General features: G+C 43.6%; 1 protein-coding gene across 7 annotated transcripts in view; it reads left to right on the top strand.

The window, feature by feature from the left end:
* ERG (ETS transcription factor ERG) overlaps positions 1 to 16,424 on the top strand; it is a 279,139-nt gene extending 262,715 nt beyond the window's left edge. For all 7 annotated transcript variants that reach the window (XM_073804510.1, XM_073804509.1, XM_004317073.4 and 4 more), the window contains 4 exons: positions 5,607 to 5,675; positions 6,390 to 6,446; positions 7,129 to 7,176; positions 14,503 to 16,424. In XM_073804510.1, the coding sequence (XP_073660611.1) occupies positions 5,607 to 5,675; positions 6,390 to 6,446; positions 7,129 to 7,176; positions 14,503 to 15,023 (695 nt within the window). In that variant the 3' untranslated portion in view covers positions 15,024 to 16,424. The remainder of the gene's footprint in view (positions 1 to 5,606; positions 5,676 to 6,389; positions 6,447 to 7,128; positions 7,177 to 14,502) is intronic.
* The last annotated feature ends 1,780 nt before the right edge of the window (positions 16,425 to 18,204 follow it).

Below are 18,204 nucleotides of genomic sequence, written 5' to 3'. Positions count from 1 at the left end.
CATCATTGGGGGAGGGGTCACTGGGAATCTGACCGTATCCCTTTGGTTGGTGGGTATCTGACTGCTTTCGAAAGAGCTGGTTGCTGACTTTCCTTGGGAGAGGTCCTTGGGGACAGAGACCCGAGTTCCCGTTCCCCTGCACTCTTGGTTTGCTGTGTCCATCCATTTCTCTAATCCCACATCCACGGAGACAGAGGACTCCTTCCTCCCACCTGTGTCATCCTGCTGAGTCCAACTTCCCAGTGTCCCCTCCCCACTTCCTTCCTTTCCTTCCTCCTCAAGTAACCACCCCCGTCTACCTTTTCTTCTTGTCACGGCCCAGCTTCCCAAAAAGATCATTTATTCCAGAGTCCCCTTACTGCCTGCCCTGTCCAATTACTGGGTCGTTTCAGTTCCCCCCCACAATTGTCCGGGACTGTTCAGTGACCTTACAGGATAACACATGATGGACAATATACTCTTTTGTTCATGCCTCAATCCCCTCTCTGCCTGTGCTTGTTCCTATTAATCTTATCCAGATTTTCCTGATTCAAAATGCACCCTCTTTCACGATCCCTTTGTTGAATTAGCATTTAGATGAGTCTCTCCTCTCTTCTTAGAAAGTGCTAGCACATAGGCAGATCCATTTACGTTCTTTTTTTATGATCGAATTTCATGGTGTCGCATGTGTTTCTTGGGTAGTCAGTTATTATGACCAAAAGCCCTTTCCGCATCTCCCCTGTAAACTCCCTCCTTCTTTGCTGAACACATGCTTTCTTTGGGGCCATGGCCCCTTGAGGCCTCAAGTGGCATAAACAGAGACAGGTCTGACTCAGAGAAACTTGCAAGCTGGTTTTTGACCTCATGATGTGAACCCTGCCTGGCGTCCTAGGAGCAGTGTATGTGAAAGCTCTGGTGTGTGCCCAGGACGATCTGTAACCCCATCCTCCCCTCCTCCGTCACCATGGTAATCCAGGCACCATGATACCCATCTAGGATTTTATCGAAGGAGACTGGAGACTCGGGTCAGCAAGTGCAGCCTTGACTTTCCCTTTTCAGCTGGCTCTCCTCAAGGGGTTCTCGGAATCTGCAATGATTCCTCCTTTGGAGTTTGCAGCTCAGTGCCATTCAGCATCTCCAGTCATAGCAAGATGACGCAGCCAGTGCACTGTGTCCTCAGTTAAGTAAAGCCTGTATCACAGCAAATGGCTGAAAATGCATTCTTGGCTTTGCCCTAACTATACTCTAACCACAGATCTGTACATCTGTACGCCTAGTTGAAAAGGGAAGGCACAATGCCCCCAGCTCTCCCTGTCTTTGACAGAGGAGTTTAGAAGACCCTAGGGAGAGCTAGAGGAAGACAAGAGAGAGTGATTTAATCATGTCAGTCGGCTTTGACCCTGAAAATTCCTTGCATTAAATAGGGGTTTATAGATTGGTTTAGGCCAATAGCTCTCGGTCTTTGTCTTTGCCATTAGCATCTAAGTTCATTGAGAGTGGCAAAATTCAACCTTTCACATCCAGTGCAACCAGGGACCTCCAGAGTTACTTTGTACATGTGGCATGGATCCCCAGCATGAGGATAAGCTCTCCCATGATCCAAGTTCTGGTCCTTTAAAAAAATAAAGTGGTGGGTAGATGTCAAGAGGGCTAGTGGGCTGTTCTTCAGTAATCTTGATGAAAGGAGAGTATAAAACTTGGTGAACTTAATCCCGCACGAAGGGCAGCAGGGATGCTTGCTTACATCATTGATGTCTAGGGAAGGGAGTGGTTGGGGGAAGGAGTCTCATTCAGAATCAGGAACTGATCTTGACTCCCCGGAAATAAACAAAGGTGCTGGGGTGGAGGGGGCCAACACCAGTCAAACTCCCTATTTGTAGTTTTCATGGTGTTTGATCTAGATCACGGCATATAGCATACTTCTTTGGTAACCCTCAGCTGCCTGTGAAATGGCTTTTATAAAGTTATTTTAAAACACTGTCCGTTACAGAAAAAAAATAGCAGAACCCATGCCAGAAAGCAGCTGTCCCTGACACAGGACCTTCTGCCAAGTCTAAGAGTTAATGACCTTGAAGATTAAAGTTGAAGAGAAATGGAGAGTGGATTGAAATGACCACCAAAAATGCAATGTATACTGTGTTCTTCCTAGAAGTCTTATGATCTACTCTCCGTAAGAGGCAAATAGCAAATGTACACAGAGTAATAATTTTTCAAGGAGCCAAAAAGCAGAACTGCTCAAAACTGGCTCTGCTTTGAGGTGTTGTAGCTGCTGACAAGGTCACTGAGATGATTGTCTCCCATCTCAGCAAGCCTTAGTTCAACACCCCCCAATGTCACATCCCACAGGAGGGGGGCTTGGTGCCCATGGCCTGTGATCTGTAGCTGATAAGAGAACACTGGAGCAGAATTTCATGAACAAAAACAAAAGCCCACTTATCTTCCATGGCAATATGTTCATGAACACATTAATCATTGTTCATATAAACATCTCCAGTTCTTGGCAAAAAATCAGACTTGGAGTTGTTTAGGGCCTGACGGATTTTCAAGGGAGGATGAGACACGGTTACACACTCTAAGAAGGACTTTATGAATTAAGAGTTTCAAAATATTTTCGTATTAGTAGTTTGGTGTTTAATTTCTTCCAGTCAGATTTCATGGGCAAAAAGTAGTAGCAGACTAACTACTGACACTTGCTATTAATTCCATTTCTAATGTTTCAGGTGAAAGCATTCAATCTAGAACTCTTTCCACACATTTATTTGTGTTAACACACTCAGATAGCATTTCTGAAATCCTTATCTGTAGGAACACAGATTTTTAGAAAAGAATAGTGGAAATTGTCTAGAACAGGCTTTCTCAAACTTCAGTGTACACCCAAGTTAAATGGGACCATGTTAAAATACAGATTCTTTTTTTTAATTGAAGTATAGTTGTTTTACAATATCATGTTAGTTTCAGATGTACAGCAAAATGATTCCGTTTTATATATACATATAAAACTGTGTATATATATTTTTTTCTTTTTCAGATTCTTTACTCTTACAGGTTATTACAAAATATTGAGTATAGTTCCCCGTGCTATACAGTAGGTCCTTGTTGGTTATCTATTTTATTTATAGTAGTGAGCATATGTTAATCCCAAACTCCTAATTTATCCCTCCCCCCCTTTAGTAACCATAAGTTTGTTTTCTGTGTCTGTTTTATATATAAGCTCATTTGTATCATTTTTTTGTTTTCTGTTTTGTATATAAGCTCATTTCTATCGGTTTTTTTTAGATCCCACATATAAGTGATATCATATGATATTTGGCTTTCTCTGTCTGCCTTACTTCACTTCGTATGATAATCTCCAGGTCCATCCATGTTGCTGCAAATGGCATTATTTCATTCTTTTTTATGTCTTGAGTAATATTCCATTGTGTATATGTACCACATCTTCTTTATCCATTCCTCTGTTGATGGACATTTAAGTTGCTTCCATGTCTTGGCTATTGTAAACAGTGCTGCGATGAACAGTGGGGTGCCTGTATCTTTTCTAATTATGGTTTTCTTCAGATATATGCCCAGGAGTGTGATTGCAGGATCATATGGTAGTTCTATTTTATTTTATTTTTTACCAGAATCTGGTAAAATGCAGATTCTGATTCAATAGATCTAGAGTGAGGTTCTACATTTCTAACGAGCTTCCAGACATTGCCGATACAGCTAGTCTGCGGAGAAACAAGGACCCAGAACATATTTCTGGATTCTCTTGCTTTTTCATTTGGTAGACAGAAGCCCCATGTTGATATGGCTGTCTGCTCCTAAAGTAGGGGAGATGCTGTTACAGTTGCCCTGCTTGTAGATTTTTCTTTCTGAGACAATTCTCAAATTGAAACTCTGCCTAACCATTTTCTAGACAAAATGCAACTAGATGAGAATCTGTGTGCAAATGCTCCCAGCGACTTAAGTTGAAATTTAGTTGTAAATTGATAGCGACTGCAGATTTAATTCCCACGTGTAACCTCAACACCAGAAAAGTGAGAATCTGAGGAACTGGGTGGGAAACGCTTACAGTCCAAAAATACAGAAATGCCAGTGGAGAGGGAGTGGTGAGCAATAGGAGAGTTTCAAAAGAAAAATTATCGAATTCAACCAAAGCTCTGGAGGGTAGGATTTCACGGACCACACTAGTCGAGATGCTTGTAGCCAAACAGACCAAATAAATTAAGGCAATTCTGCGTTGGATTTCACGTTGCATTTCATTGCTATTCTCTCTGGGATATGAAACTAGGAAGAGACATGTCTTCTGCAACACAGTCAACAAGCTTTTTCAAGATTGACCCACCAAACTGCCAATTTTAAACGAAGTTTAAAATCTCTCCAAGTGAGATTTTATAGTCATCTCCAGGTGACTGGCAGCAGAACACCTGCTGAAGTACCTGGCTATGGCTTTCAGCTGGCCCAGAATGACACGTGGCATTGGACCGAGACCCGTCAGTCCAAGTTGTAGTTTTGAAATGGTTCTGTAATAAAATTGCGTGTAGTTGGCCACCCCACTCCCCAGCTTTATGTAGGCCCAGTTAGTAAGAGCATGCATAATAACGTTTCTGGAATATATTTTTAAAGGAAACTTGAAATGACATAGAGTCATAATCATTAATAGAACTTGCACTGAGGATGCAGAAGTATAATTATTAAATTTGCGTATGCAAAGTGTGATGAAGTTTTATGGGACAAATAGCAATACATTATAAATACAAAAAAAAAATCATTGGCATATACTTCAGCTCTATGGCATTGCCAGTGTTTCGCGGGGGCAGTACTATTTCAGTCTTACAGTTCGTTTTAGAGAAATTCTAAATTCATTTAGTGAAGGAGAAAGAGTAGACATTTGCGTAGGAAAATAACTAGACCCACCTAAATGGGAGGGAAGTCCAAAAGGGAGGGGCTATCTGTATGCGTATGGATGGTTCATTCTGTTGTGCAGTGGAGGCTAACACAACATTATAAAGCAACCATACTCCAATAAAAATTAATTTTAATAAAAGAAGAAAAATAACTAGACCCTTAAGACTGATTTAATATAAGTGGATGAGGGAAAATGAGGGGTGGCTGAGAGAGGCATCTGGCAAGTAAGAGAAGGCAGTGCTCGTTTCCAAGGAAAAAGAAAAGGGAGGAACGTGAACGTCATTTGGTGGATCTAGTGTGAGACTTCACGTAGGAAATCGGTTGATTCATCCACGTTGTAGGCTGTGTCTCAGACAGGTCATGAAGATAATAAAGGGGTGATGGACTTATGTCAATTCCAGCGGGAAGCAGGAAAAATTAGATTGTAAGAAACTTTTGATATGGTCTTGACCTAGGATTGCAGGAAATTACCTTAGAAGAGTCAGCCAGCTCCTAGAGAATCCATCCATGGGAGTTTTCAGATTAATGGGTGCAACTGTTAGATCAATAAAAGATACAAAGTTATCATTTGTAAATAAAACCCAAATCTCGTGGAATCCAGGTTGAATATTACTTTGGATAACTGGGTTTTCTTGCACAATATTGATTCTAATAAACACAAAACAAAAAAAAGCACACAAAATAGCTGTTATCAAGTTACATCATTGATCTTTTAGTCAATTTATTTATCTTTACAGATTTACCTTACGAACCACCCAGGAGATCAGCCTGGACCAGTCACGGCCACCCCACCCCCCAGTCGAAAGGTACAGTGTTGGTTCCCACTGCCTTGAATCCTCACATCACAAGGCAGTGGGTAACTCTTGATGCAGTAAATGATAATTTCTGTAGCCAAACTATGCTTTTCAACATACATTTGTCCCTTTGGCAACAAAGTGCAACTGATCTTTAAATGCAATGATTCTTTCTCTATTGGCATTATACCTATTTCTATAACAAGAAGAAGTGAATGATGTAATGAATGATGTAATGCATTTCTGGACAAATGCATGTCTCATAGGATGCTTGAGTACAGATTAAATACTGGGTGATTTCCTAATCTTGGCCATGTTTATAGTATTCCTTACTTTATATTTTCCTGGTGGTTTCCCTTTATCTTTTTATTTTAGAGTTGATTCATTTTAATCTGTTTTGTAAACCATCTCAAATTTTTTTTAGTTTTGCAAAAAGTGGGGTAAAAATAAATTTTTAAAATAAGTATATTTAAAAATAAATACTTATTTAAAAATAAGTATTTTAAAAATAATAATAAATTTTTAAAAAGTGCCCTCGTTTTGCTACCACATTTACATTTGGTTTCGTTAGAAAGGAAATTTTTTTCTTACCATGTTTCTTATTATAAGAGTAAGGCTATTATGTTAATAACTAAGGTAAATGATGGAATGATGATACAACAGCATCAAAGTCTGGTAGCAAATACAAGTTATAACTAATTGTCTCTTTGTTTTTTGGATTTTCAGCTGCTCAGCCATCTCCTTCCACAGTGCCCAAAACTGAAGACCAGCGTCCTCAGCTAGGTATGTTTTACAGAGCATCTTGGTGGCCATAAAAGAAGAAACAGGTTTAGCAGCATCTTTCTAAAATGTGTCACTTTCTAAGTTAAACTAATGTTCCTTCGTCTTCTTTAGGACTGCTCCGTATGTAAACCAGGGACTAAATTATCAGTCTACTCAACTGGGAATGACTTGAGATTTGGCTAAAACATTTCCAAAACCCGTGCAATAAATATGGAAAAAACATGCTGCGTGCCCACAGGCAGCTTCTTTGCGGCCTCTCAGTTCTTTGATTTTCACCTTCCAGGTCACATACAGCAACATCAGCGTGTGTGCCAAGTCCAGTGCGGAAACACAGTGGCAGGATGCTGCCGCCAGTGTGCTGAGCGTCACGGCCCACACGGCCCTGGCAGAATACATCTGCCCTGTTTAAATCCTGGGATGGAGAGGGCGCTGGGCTAGGTGTTGGGAACCCTGGGCCAAATCTGAGCTTGGCCACCAGCTAGGAGACCTTTACTGAGAAGCATCACTCAGACCCATGTGACATCTTTTCTAATACAGGAAGTGGTGCTGGGGGACTTTGGCGTGGGGGACATTTTCACTCTGAAATCTGGAAACACCAGTGGGTCAGCATTATTCCTGGAGCTACAGCCTACCTGCTCGCAACTATGTCTTTGGGATCTGACTTCTTTTCTTTTTGCTATAGATCCTTATCAGATTCTTGGACCCACAAGTAGCCGCCTTGCAAATCCAGGTGAGACACTGCTGACGATTTTGCTCTTATAAAGTTGTCTTTTAGGCAGTAGCTATTTTGAAACTGAACTTGTATAGACAAGAAATCCCTTCCACTGAACAAGCTGAAGTTGTAGGTCTCGCTGGACTATTTGCCTAAGTGGAAAAAAATGGGTCGGGTTATACATTAAGATGTAGCTTCCGCAAAGAGCATCATTACCTAATCCAAACTGTATCTGTTTCCTAGGGCTGCTCTAACAAGGTACCACAGACTGGGGGTTTAGACATCGACATTTATTGTCTCCTAGTTCTGGAGGACAGAAGTCCAAAATCAAGTGGTCAGGGTTATTTCCCTCTGTGGACCATGAAAGAAGGATCTATTCCAGACCTCTCTCCTTGGCTTATAGCTGCCGTCTTCTGCCTGTATCTCTTTACCTCTATATGTGTCTGTGTCCAAACTTCCCTTTTTCTAAGGACACCAGTCATATTGGATTAGAGCCCACTCAAATGATATTACTTTGACTTGATTACTTCTCTAAAGACCCTATTTCCAAATAGCGTCACATTCTGAGGTACTGGGCAAGTCCAACATATGAATTTGGGGGGAGGGCCACAATTCAACCCATCACACTAGCAGATAAAATAATATCTTAAAAAAAAAGAACCATAATGACAACCACAAGACTTCAAATTTAGGATCATCTTCAATGAATGGTCTGTTTCTGAACTCAGGTGCCAGGAGAAAGTACAGATTCTTAATTGGCCCATTTGTAACCTGTCCCTGGCCAAGGATTGTCACCTGTCATCACGCTTCAGTGCCAACCAAATTGTTTGATGTGTTTGCATTCAGATCAGAACCAGCTGTGCTGGCATCCACTTCAGAAATTCACAGCATATGCTGCATATTCTCAACAGCAAATTCAGATGCCAAGATGTCATAGGAGTATTGCAAATACAAGCTGGAATGTATATTTTCTATACATTGAGGCCAAAGTGGGGTTAGAAATGGGAAAATTTAGGTTCAATCAGTGTACATCCCCACAGGGAATCTATACGTTTGAAAACATAAAATATCATCATTATTTGGCATCCACATCTTTGACATTAAATTTTGATTAATGTTAACTAATTCAGCAAATATTTTTTAAGCAGCTTAAAAGTGAGAAGGGTCTGTTTTGTTTATTGCTCTACCCCTTGGGCCTAGACCGGGTGCTAAATAATTATTGGTTGAACAAATGAATGCAAGGAGTAACAAGATACCATCCTGGACCCTCAAGGAGCTTCCATTCCTGTGGAGAAGTGGACACAGGTTCACCCCAGCATCCACCTGGTGGCCACGTCTCCGGGGTCTTGGTCCGTCCTCCTGCCTATGCTCAGCTTTCTATTTGCAACTGCCTTTATAACCATTCACATAAAAACGATTACTATGTTTTGAGATGATTATTATTAGTCAGGCTTCAGGAAGACTGATCTGGCAGCAATGTTCAGGATAGATTAGAAAGGGGAACAGGACGGAAGCTGGAACACGCTGGGAAAGTTAATACAATAATGTGAAATAACAATTCAATAGCTTTCCCCCCCACCCCTCCCCCATATCATGCCTGGGCAAATGCCTGTCTCAGAACAGCCCTGGGAGGTCATTATCTTCGTCCTACGGAAAAGGAATCAGAGGTCCAGACAAATTAGGTAACTTCTCCTGGGTCACACAGCCCATAAGAAGGGAGGCCAGGTTTGAACCGTGACTCTCTGTCTCCAAAATCTGCTTTTACTGATATTTTCTGGCTCTCCACTGCCACTGAGTGAGCCTGGAAGAGGGAGGTCTTGGAGAATGAGGACCAAGAGAATAGAAAGAAAGGATTTCCTTTCAGTTTCACAACTGTTTCAATGCTTGGGATGAGGCTGAGGTCAGGGATGAAGAGGAGGAACATGTCAAACTGCACCAAACAAAACCAAACCGACCCTTTCACCCACACAGATTGGTGAAGTGAAATATAAGTCTGTGCCCATGTTGTTGCAGTTCAAAGGTGTGGCTTGGTTGGTGCCTTGGGGCCAAAGAGAGTTGCCGGCCCCTAAGCAGAGGGCTTAGTGTCTATTCACGCTGTTCCCAGCAGCCTGGGGTTGCCCACGGAGGGTAGGGGGACCTGGGACCGAGCAAGGAGGAGACTGCAGACCCATCACTGGCCTGGGAAAATGTCTTGGTACCTAAGAGGTCCGTGACACTGGCATCGTAAGCAAAGACTGTGCCCATTGGGCCTGGGGAAAGTGGCAACATCCAACTTTTGACTCAAAGATTTCTTTTACTTCGTTTATAATGAATTAGGCCTTCTCTCCATCTCTCCTTAGGCTGTGTGTCAGTTACTTTCATGTGGCCTTTCCCCCTAAAACCAGAATGTCTTATCATTCTATTAATGAGAATGCTTCTTCCTGTTTGATTCTAGTTTCCCATCTCTGATAAATAAATCCTTCACCACTTAAACTGCTGCCTCTCCTCTTTTCACAATGCAAACGTTTTTTAAACCATTTTAAATGGAAAGATGACATCATATAGTATGAATGCACGAGATGATAACAGCGTCGCAACATCTCTATCCAAAATATGCATTTGGGGTGCACTTTGGACCGTATTTCTTCTGCTGAGAAGAGTGTGTCCCTGCATTATTATGTCCTGGATCAGATATTAGCGACGTAGCCCCTTTATGTCCCGTCAGAATGGCTGACCATTTAATGTGGCTTCTGTGATGAACAGAAATTTCCTTTCCATGGAAGAGCTTTCCTGGGAGGAGTTCAGTAGCTCCCTCGGTGCTCCCTGGATAGTCGCTAATGGTGGGCATGAAAGTGTAACCTGCTTCATGCGGAACCAGAGACCAGTTTTAGGGATGTTTTTCCATTGGTTAGGAGGTGGGAGTGTCCAGTCTTCTACTGGGAACCCACCAAGCTCCAGGCCCAGGGAAGGACTGGAGGAGACTGCAGAGGTGTGTGCAGAAACCAGGCGCAAGAGCAGTGTTGTTGTGCAGTGATTCAGCCCCAGATTCTAGGCGAATCTGGGTTCCAACCCTTGCTGACCTTGGGCAAGATAAGTCACTCTACCTCTTTGGGCTCTAATTCCTCACCCCTACAATGGGCTATCACATGATTCTGGGGGGAGGGGGATTAAAATAAACACGTGGAAAATGTTCAGAATGATGCCTGGTACCAGTCAGCATTCAGTGATGCTGGCCAGCCCTGAGAATACCACCATTCCCAGCTTTTGCCTGGCCAGCATGGGGTTTTTGGGGGGAAGGTGGTTGTTTTCCTTTGGCATCTCCTGGCTCTAGGCAAGGGATGTACCTTTCTTTTTTTTTTTTTTTTTTTTTTTTTGGCGGTACGCGGGCGGGCGTCTCACTGTTGTGGCCTCTCCCATTGCGGAGCACAGGCTCCGGACGCGCAGGCTCAGCGGCCATGGCTCACGGGCCCAGCCGCTCCGCGGCATATGGGATCTTCCCGGACCGGAGCACGAACCCGCGTCCCCTGCATCGGCAGGCGGACTCTCAACCACTGCGCCACCAGGGAAGCCCAGGATGTACCTTTCTTTAAGCCCTGGTTTCCAGCTCAAACAAATCATGATAAGAGCACTTATGTACCGAATTCACCCTCATAGTGATCCTGCAAGATGGTACTACCATCTTGAGAGTATTACCATCACCTGCATTTTGCAGACAAGGACATTGAGGCACAGAGAGCCAGGTGAGCAGAGCCAGGATTCAGCTGCGACAGTGCCAACTCCAAAGGGGTGCTTCCGGCCACCATACTGTCCTGCCCCTCCCACCCCCGCAACAAGCCCTGTCTGAGCCACAGACAAAGCCTTCTGTCTGAGACAAATGCCTGCTGCCTGAATCCCGATGCGCTGGGGGGTCCAGGCTGTGCACGTGGGATTTTCTGCAGCACCTCCAGCTACTGTAGAAAGTAGCCCAAGTGATTGCCACTGTGGTGCTTGCTGCTTTAAAGACCCTCTCTGCTTTATTTATGGCTCTGTTCCTCCATCAGCTGGCTGCTGAGTGCCCTGCTTGGGGACACCCCTCCTACTTGACCCACAGCTGCTGACTCACCCCCAGCTGTGCTTTTCTCTGTGGTTTATAAACCGTTTAGATGTTTTGCCCTTTTTTGCTCAGGCTGTACCTCTTCACTAGTATGTTTCTCTTCTTTTCTTTTAATTGCATTTGGAGAACACTTTCTTCCCCAGAATTAAAGGATTGCCTTCTGTCTTCTTTGAAGCCACACTCCATGCCCCTTCACCCCACTGGACTCTCCTGTAGGTGGGCAGCCGACATCTTTGGGTCCCCCCCACCTCCCGGTCCTGCCTTTTTAGTTAATTGCCTTGGACAAAACTAGGGCAAAAGTAGCTACTCCTTACTGATGTTCCAAAGGTGGTTATCAGGATAGAGAGAGAAAATAGATACGAAGAGTTTTTCGGAAGAAGGTTATTTTTGAGGTGCAGGTGGTGAGGCTGTTTGGGTGCAAGGTCCGGTCTTATAAGAGCATCTCCCTTTACTTGTTGGTTTGGCCAGTGGAATACCCAAGCCACTCTTAGGCTTCCAAATCTTAGGAATTCGTGTTCTGGAATCCCTATTCTATATTCTAAAATGCACCTTCAGTGCACAGTAAGTGTTATTGTTTCGACAGTAAACGAAGAATTTAATAAATTGCTTTTGAAATTCGTGGCCACAAGTAACTCGTTTAATTTACCACTGACTATACCTTCTCAGCAAACATTGTGCCCCCTTGAGGATTCTCGAACAGCGAGAAAATCTGCTGTGGACTGTGAACGCAGTGGATTTTGTTATATTAAATTTAACAAGTAATGAGCTTGACATAATGTTACATTTTATAACATCTACTTAAACATTAATTGATTTGCATTTATGGTTTTGTTCTCAGGTTCGGAAGCTGATGAGTTTTGTTTACAGGTGTCTTATTCCCATAGACTCTTGAAATGCTCAGAGGCCCGAGCACTGTGTACAAGGGCTGATGGGTAAAATCGTCTAGGGAGAAATTCCTCATCCATCCTTTGAACTTTGAGTTTCTAGCCATGAATTTAGTTCCCTGACTTACTAGTTCTTCAGAAACAGGAGACATGGGAAAACACTTTTGTACACTGGTTCTCTCCTATACATGTTTATAAAGGAAGTGGGTGAGGGACAAACTCCCAAGAGGCAATACCAAGGTTTGAATAGATACCAAGTGTAAGTTTGACTGTTTAGGAAGATCTGTGTATTTATACAAAATCTGTGGGATTGTTCTCTGTATGGGAGGAGGTTGACAGTGAATATTTATTTTCAAACAACTCTATGTGTTTATATTGAAACATATGTTACACTGTTAAATCAAAAATCTATGTTTTTCCCTATTCCCAGGTCATATATGGAATTTTTTTTCAAGTAGTAATCCTTTGGTTACAATATATATACTAAAACCATATGGTTTTCTCAAACTATTCTTTGTGTTTTTTAAATGCATATTAATGAAATGTTGGGGGCAAGAAAACTTGATTGAGAACAGTTTGAATATGTGGTCCCAAAAAAGCAAAGGCTTCCATTGCGATGAACTACAAGCTGTTAATACACTTCAAATGTGTTGCTAGACTGAAAATGCTAATTTTCCAGAACAAATTCAGAAAAGGCTGACCTTTCTCATGATGCTGTTGTACGGATAAATTCACAAACATATCCATTTCCATGTAGCCAACATGGAAACAAAGATTTATGAGTTGGACAATTTATCTAGTGAGCTAGTGGGGAGGATTTAGAGAAAACACGTCTATAATTGAGTTTTACATTTCATCAATTCCCTGAATAGTCAACAGTTCCTTTAATGATTTTATCATTATCTACTGATATTTATTGATAGTATAATACAAGATAATCTTTTTGGTAATAAGCCCAAGGCAGTGCTTGGGAGTTTGGGAGGAAAGACCTGCCTCATGTGTCCATTTTCAAAGCTTCTAAAATCTGCTTAAAGCATCTTAGCTTCTCCTGGTACTCAGGATCAGATATTCCCGGTACTTCGCCTCTCCTGGTACTCCTGGTATGACTGTTGATATTTGCATGTTTCTCTCTTTTAGGGAGCCATCAATCATCTTAAAGTATTGTAGCATAGAGTCTAGAATGGTGTGCCTGGATTTTTCTCTGAATTTAAGAAAACCAAAAAGCCACATCTATAGGTCTCCAATGGGATCAAGAGAGTTCTGTGTCCACCCAGTCAAATGAGGTCTCATTGACTCTGTTGGAAGCCCCAAGAGGGCTTGCAATCACTCATTGTTACAGTTTTTTCTTTTGGAAACTCTGCTTAACACAATTGGCATTGCAACGCAGGGACAACACATGGATTTCCGTTAAGATGCATTTGCCTAAATACTGGAAATGGGTGATCTGGTTTGAAACAGAGCCAGCTTTTTTCTAAACTTCCTCATTTTGAGTGGGTTAATTCTGTTCTAGGAAAAGTTTTGACAGAATGGCTTTCTGCATGCCAGCCAAATGTTATGTTAGAAATAACGGTGTTTACTTCCATTCTCGATTTTTTTCCATAAACTTTTTGAAGTTCATTTCCTAAATCTGACTTTTATTATTTTACTTGACCTAGCCAATATAAATGGTATTAAGTCATTATTGCCAGCCACATAACAGCACTTTCTGCCTCGCAAAAGAGGAAAAGTAAGCCCTTCCATCCCCAAAACACAACGTTGACTTGGCTATTCTTCTAAGGAAGTCAGAAATGGATGGAACAAACCTGAACTCTGACCTCTAGGAACTCTTTGCATTTCCAGGAAGGACCTGGATCTTTAGATCAGCCTGGTAGTCACCAAGGATCATCATCTTAGGTCAGCTTCCTTAGACACAGAGCTTGGGCTAAGGATACTTGTGCAAGTGATTAATTAAGGGTATTTCTCAGGAGAGAGGGAGTGAGGACGCAGGATTGGACCGGGGAAAGTGAAGGAAGCTTGTGGACTTCGCTGGAGCCCTGCTTTTGTCTGATCCCATGCGGAGCCCGGGGCATGGCCAGCATCACAGAATTGGTCCCTCTTCGAGGCAAGGGGGCCGGCCTCTGGTACCCTGTGTCAGTCCATCAGGCTGTGGGCTACCTGGGGGTGGATGAAATAGCGCCTCTTCAGCCAAGGGCAGTTCTCTGGAGACAAGCAGGGGGATCTGGGGGACAAGAGCAGCCAATACCCCAGCCGCTGACGGATGGGCGCACAGCCTGGTAAAGGAAGTCTGGGTGGGACGCCACCGCCCCCTCTTCTGTCGTTGAAGAAAGGACCCCTTTAGCTCAGATCCTGTTCTCACTGGGGTTTTCTTGTCTTTTCCCACCTCATCAGGGAGCGGGCAGATCCAGCTGTGGCAGTTTCTCCTGGAGCTCCTGTCAGACAGCTCGAACTCCAACTGCATCACCTGGGAAGGCACCAACGGGGAGTTCAAGATGACAGATCCAGATGAGGTGGCCCGGCGCTGGGGAGAACGGAAAAGCAAACCCAACATGAACTATGATAAACTCAGCCGGGCCCTCCGTTACTACTATGATAAAAACATCATGACCAAAGTCCACGGGAAGCGCTATGCCTACAAGTTTGACTTCCACGGGATCGCCCAGGCCCTGCAGCCCCACCCTCCAGAGTCCTCCCTGTACAAGTACCCCTCGGACCTCCCTTACATGGGCTCCTATCACACCCACCCACAGAAGATGAACTTTGTGGCCCCCCACCCTCCAGCCCTCCCCGTGACATCGTCCAGTTTTTTTGCTGCCCCAAACCCATACTGGAATTCACCAACAGGAGGGATCTACCCTAACACTAGGCTCCCAGCCAGCCATATGCCTTCGCATCTGGGCACTTACTACTAAAGACCCGAGAGAGGCCTTTCCCAGCAACATGCAACCGCCAACCAATTGCCACAAGCTCTATCGGAGACCATGAATCAGAAGTGCCTCAAGAGGAATGAAAAAGCTTGACTGGGGCTGAGGGGGAGGAAGCCGGGGAAGAGATCCAGAGACTCTCAGTGGGAGGGAATTACTAAAATATTACTACAGAGATAAAGAGGATGCTACAAGTGTAATGTACGTGGACAGATCATCTGTGGACCAACCTTGTGAAAGGCATTGTAAGTAGAAGCATGAAGTCATGAGGACAAAGTGCCAAAGAAAATGTTCTGAAGAAGTGTGTAAACCTTAGAGGAGCCTTTGGGATCCTGTTCATGCATTAAACTGGGATTAAACTCAAGCAATAGAGATAACACAGTCTGGACCTAACATGCCATTTCTAATGTCATTTGAAGGAAAAAAAAAAAACTACCTGTATTTAAAAAGAGAAACATATCAACACAGAAAAAAAAAGAAAAGAGACTGTGGCCCATCGATAGACATTGATAGGGAACTCATCAGCACTTGCAGTTTTGGGCGAAATCAGATTCATTCCATTTGATGGAGAGCGGTCAGCTCTCTCCAACTGTGAAGACAACCCAAAGCTTCCAACTCCTTTATGATAGGACAGGAGCTCTGAGCCGAAGGGAGGGACTGAGAATGTGTCTGGAGGGTAAGCGTGTGGGTGTAGACAGATGAGGCGGGAGAGGAAGAAGCAGAAGAGGAGGCAAGGACTGGGAAAGAAACTTCTCGAGCAGTAAAGACTGGACTTAGGACGGTGTCGGTCCTGCAGAGAATTGAGTCATGGAGACTTGCGGTTCCATACGGTCAGTGTTGTACCAAATCCAGTGTTACGAGGAAGGACACAGCGTCACGGAGGCAGGGCAAGTAGTAGAATTCAGAAACAAAGTCGTGCATCTCTCTTTTTGTTTGTTTATCAAAAGAAAAATTGTAACTGGAATTGTCTGATATTTAAAAGAAACATTCAGGACCTCATCCTTAGGTGAGGGCCCTGCTCTCCACAGGGTCAGGTAAGAGCTAGCCTTCTGGGCTACTGCGATCCGAAATCACCTAGGCATCGGGGCGAGGCGGGCTCCAGGTTTCCTTTTGAGTCGCGAACGCTGTGCGTTTGTCAGAATGAAGTATACAAGTCAATGGTTTTTTTTTTTTCCTTTTTATATAATAATTATATAACTTATGCATTTATACACTACGAGTTGATCTCGGCCAGCCAAAGATACACGACAAAAGGGACAATCAATGATCTAATGTGGCCTTGAACTTTAACTCTGTATGCTTAATGTTTACAATATGAAGTTATTAGTTCTTAGAATGCAGAATGTATGTAATAAAATAAGCTTGGCCTAGCATGGCAAATCAGATTTACACAGGAGTCTGCAATTGCACTTTTTTAGTGACTAAAGTTGCCTTTTAGAAACTTGTGCTGCAAGGGGTGGGTTTTGTGTTAGAATTCTCCTTTGTCCAGGAACTCGTGCAAGGGAGAGCCAAGCAAATGCCACGCTTGGCACGCAAACAGTGATGACCTCTCCGGGGCCTTGTTGTCAGCTGGAGCCGTCCGGAGCAGAAGGACTGAAGGTTTTCACCTGGGAGCCTCCAGATTTAGACCCAGAGTGGAGAGAGGCCTCTAAGCTGGGGTTGTAATTGAGAAATTCCAGATCCGCACCTAGTCACGAATCACCCTTAATTCCTGCTATAAAGCATTCATTGGATGGCAAACAAGCTATTGCTCTCAATGTAAACTGTATTATTGTTGGTAAATAAAGCATCAGAGATCGCAGCAATGTCTCACTTTAACGAGACAAGGGACAGCTTCAAAATTTGCCATTTGGCTTCTCCATCAGAGGCTCTCATCGGGTAGACTGTGGCCTTGACCTTCCCACACCAGGATAACCTGGGTACCCTGGTTTGGGATTCACCAACCCTGAGCCTGACAGATGATCAGACACTGTTTATTTCTCTGATCCAAAGTCAATTCCCCCTTGACATCCTTTCTCTCCTATGTGCCACAAAGGATGCCGGCCTTAGCCAAGGTGAAGGCAGCTCGAGAGCTGGGGTGCAAGGCCCTGTGAGAGGGGGTGAGCCTGGGCAGCTCCCTAGCCTGAGTCAGTTTCTGAACTGGCCCATCTCCTCGCTGTTTGGGGGCTTGTTTTGCACTCTGTAATCCTCTTGCGATGATTAAATGACGTTGCCAAACCTCTGGGCTCTGGATCCCTTGGCAGTGGTCTCTAAAGCTGGTAGGATCCGATTACCAAAGCTGCAGACACTCGGCATTACTTGGATTAAAAGAAGTCCAACTCTCCATCAATTACAGCAGCTTGGGAAGGGCCCGCAAAGTGCCTGTATCTCCTTAGGGAAGACATAAATAAGTAAAAGCATAAACGCTGGCAGCTGGGGTGACCCACACTGTGTTAATGGGAAAGATCAGTCATTTTTATTTTGCAATGCAAAGTTGAAGCACACCTACGTTCTGCATAGAAACAGACATTTACTCGGATAATCACTCAGTTCCCCTCTTTCAGGATTGTATCATGAACAAAGTAATAAAAACAAGGCGTAATTCTCATTTTCAGTTTTAACAGCTGTTTTCAGTTAGGGTCCCACCTCCCCCTGCCATCCAGATTATTAGCAAACTTTATGACAAGCATGAGCAATGGGGATTATTTTGGATAACGTGATAATGCTGAGTTCTCCCAAATAAATAATTATTCAGTTATATCTTAAAATAACGTTCACTCTCTGCTCCTGCAGAATCGAATTCCAGAGCAGTCTCCAGTTCGTATTCATAGTGGCATCAAGAACCTTTTCCTCTCCGCTTTCCCATCTCTCGGTTTGCCCTGATGTACACTCAAGATCCCTGCAGAATCTCCCTTCTGCTGGCAAGAGATGGGCCCTCTTCTTGTTTTAAATAGTCTTTTGGAATTTGTACATGGTGGAATCTCTGCGGATTCCCAAATCTCAGTCAAGACTTCATTTTTGCTCCCAGTTTGATGTCCTTGCTATGTCTCAGAGGGGTTCATGATGAAGCAACTTGTCAGGACTGGTGCAGGTAGAGGACTTTCTGCTCCTCCAAAGCACCTCTTCGCTGCTGCAGCCCCTGCCACCTGGGAACAAGGGTCTGGAGGGGCATGCCATGGATGCAAGATGC

This window comes from Tursiops truncatus, chromosome 4 (assembly GCF_011762595.2).
Source record: "Tursiops truncatus isolate mTurTru1 chromosome 4, mTurTru1.mat.Y, whole genome shotgun sequence".
NCBI classification, from domain to species: Eukaryota; Metazoa; Chordata; class Mammalia; order Artiodactyla; family Delphinidae; genus Tursiops; species Tursiops truncatus.
The sequence above is the reverse complement of the archived record's forward strand: the minus strand, read 5'-3'. Positions and strand labels throughout refer to the sequence as shown.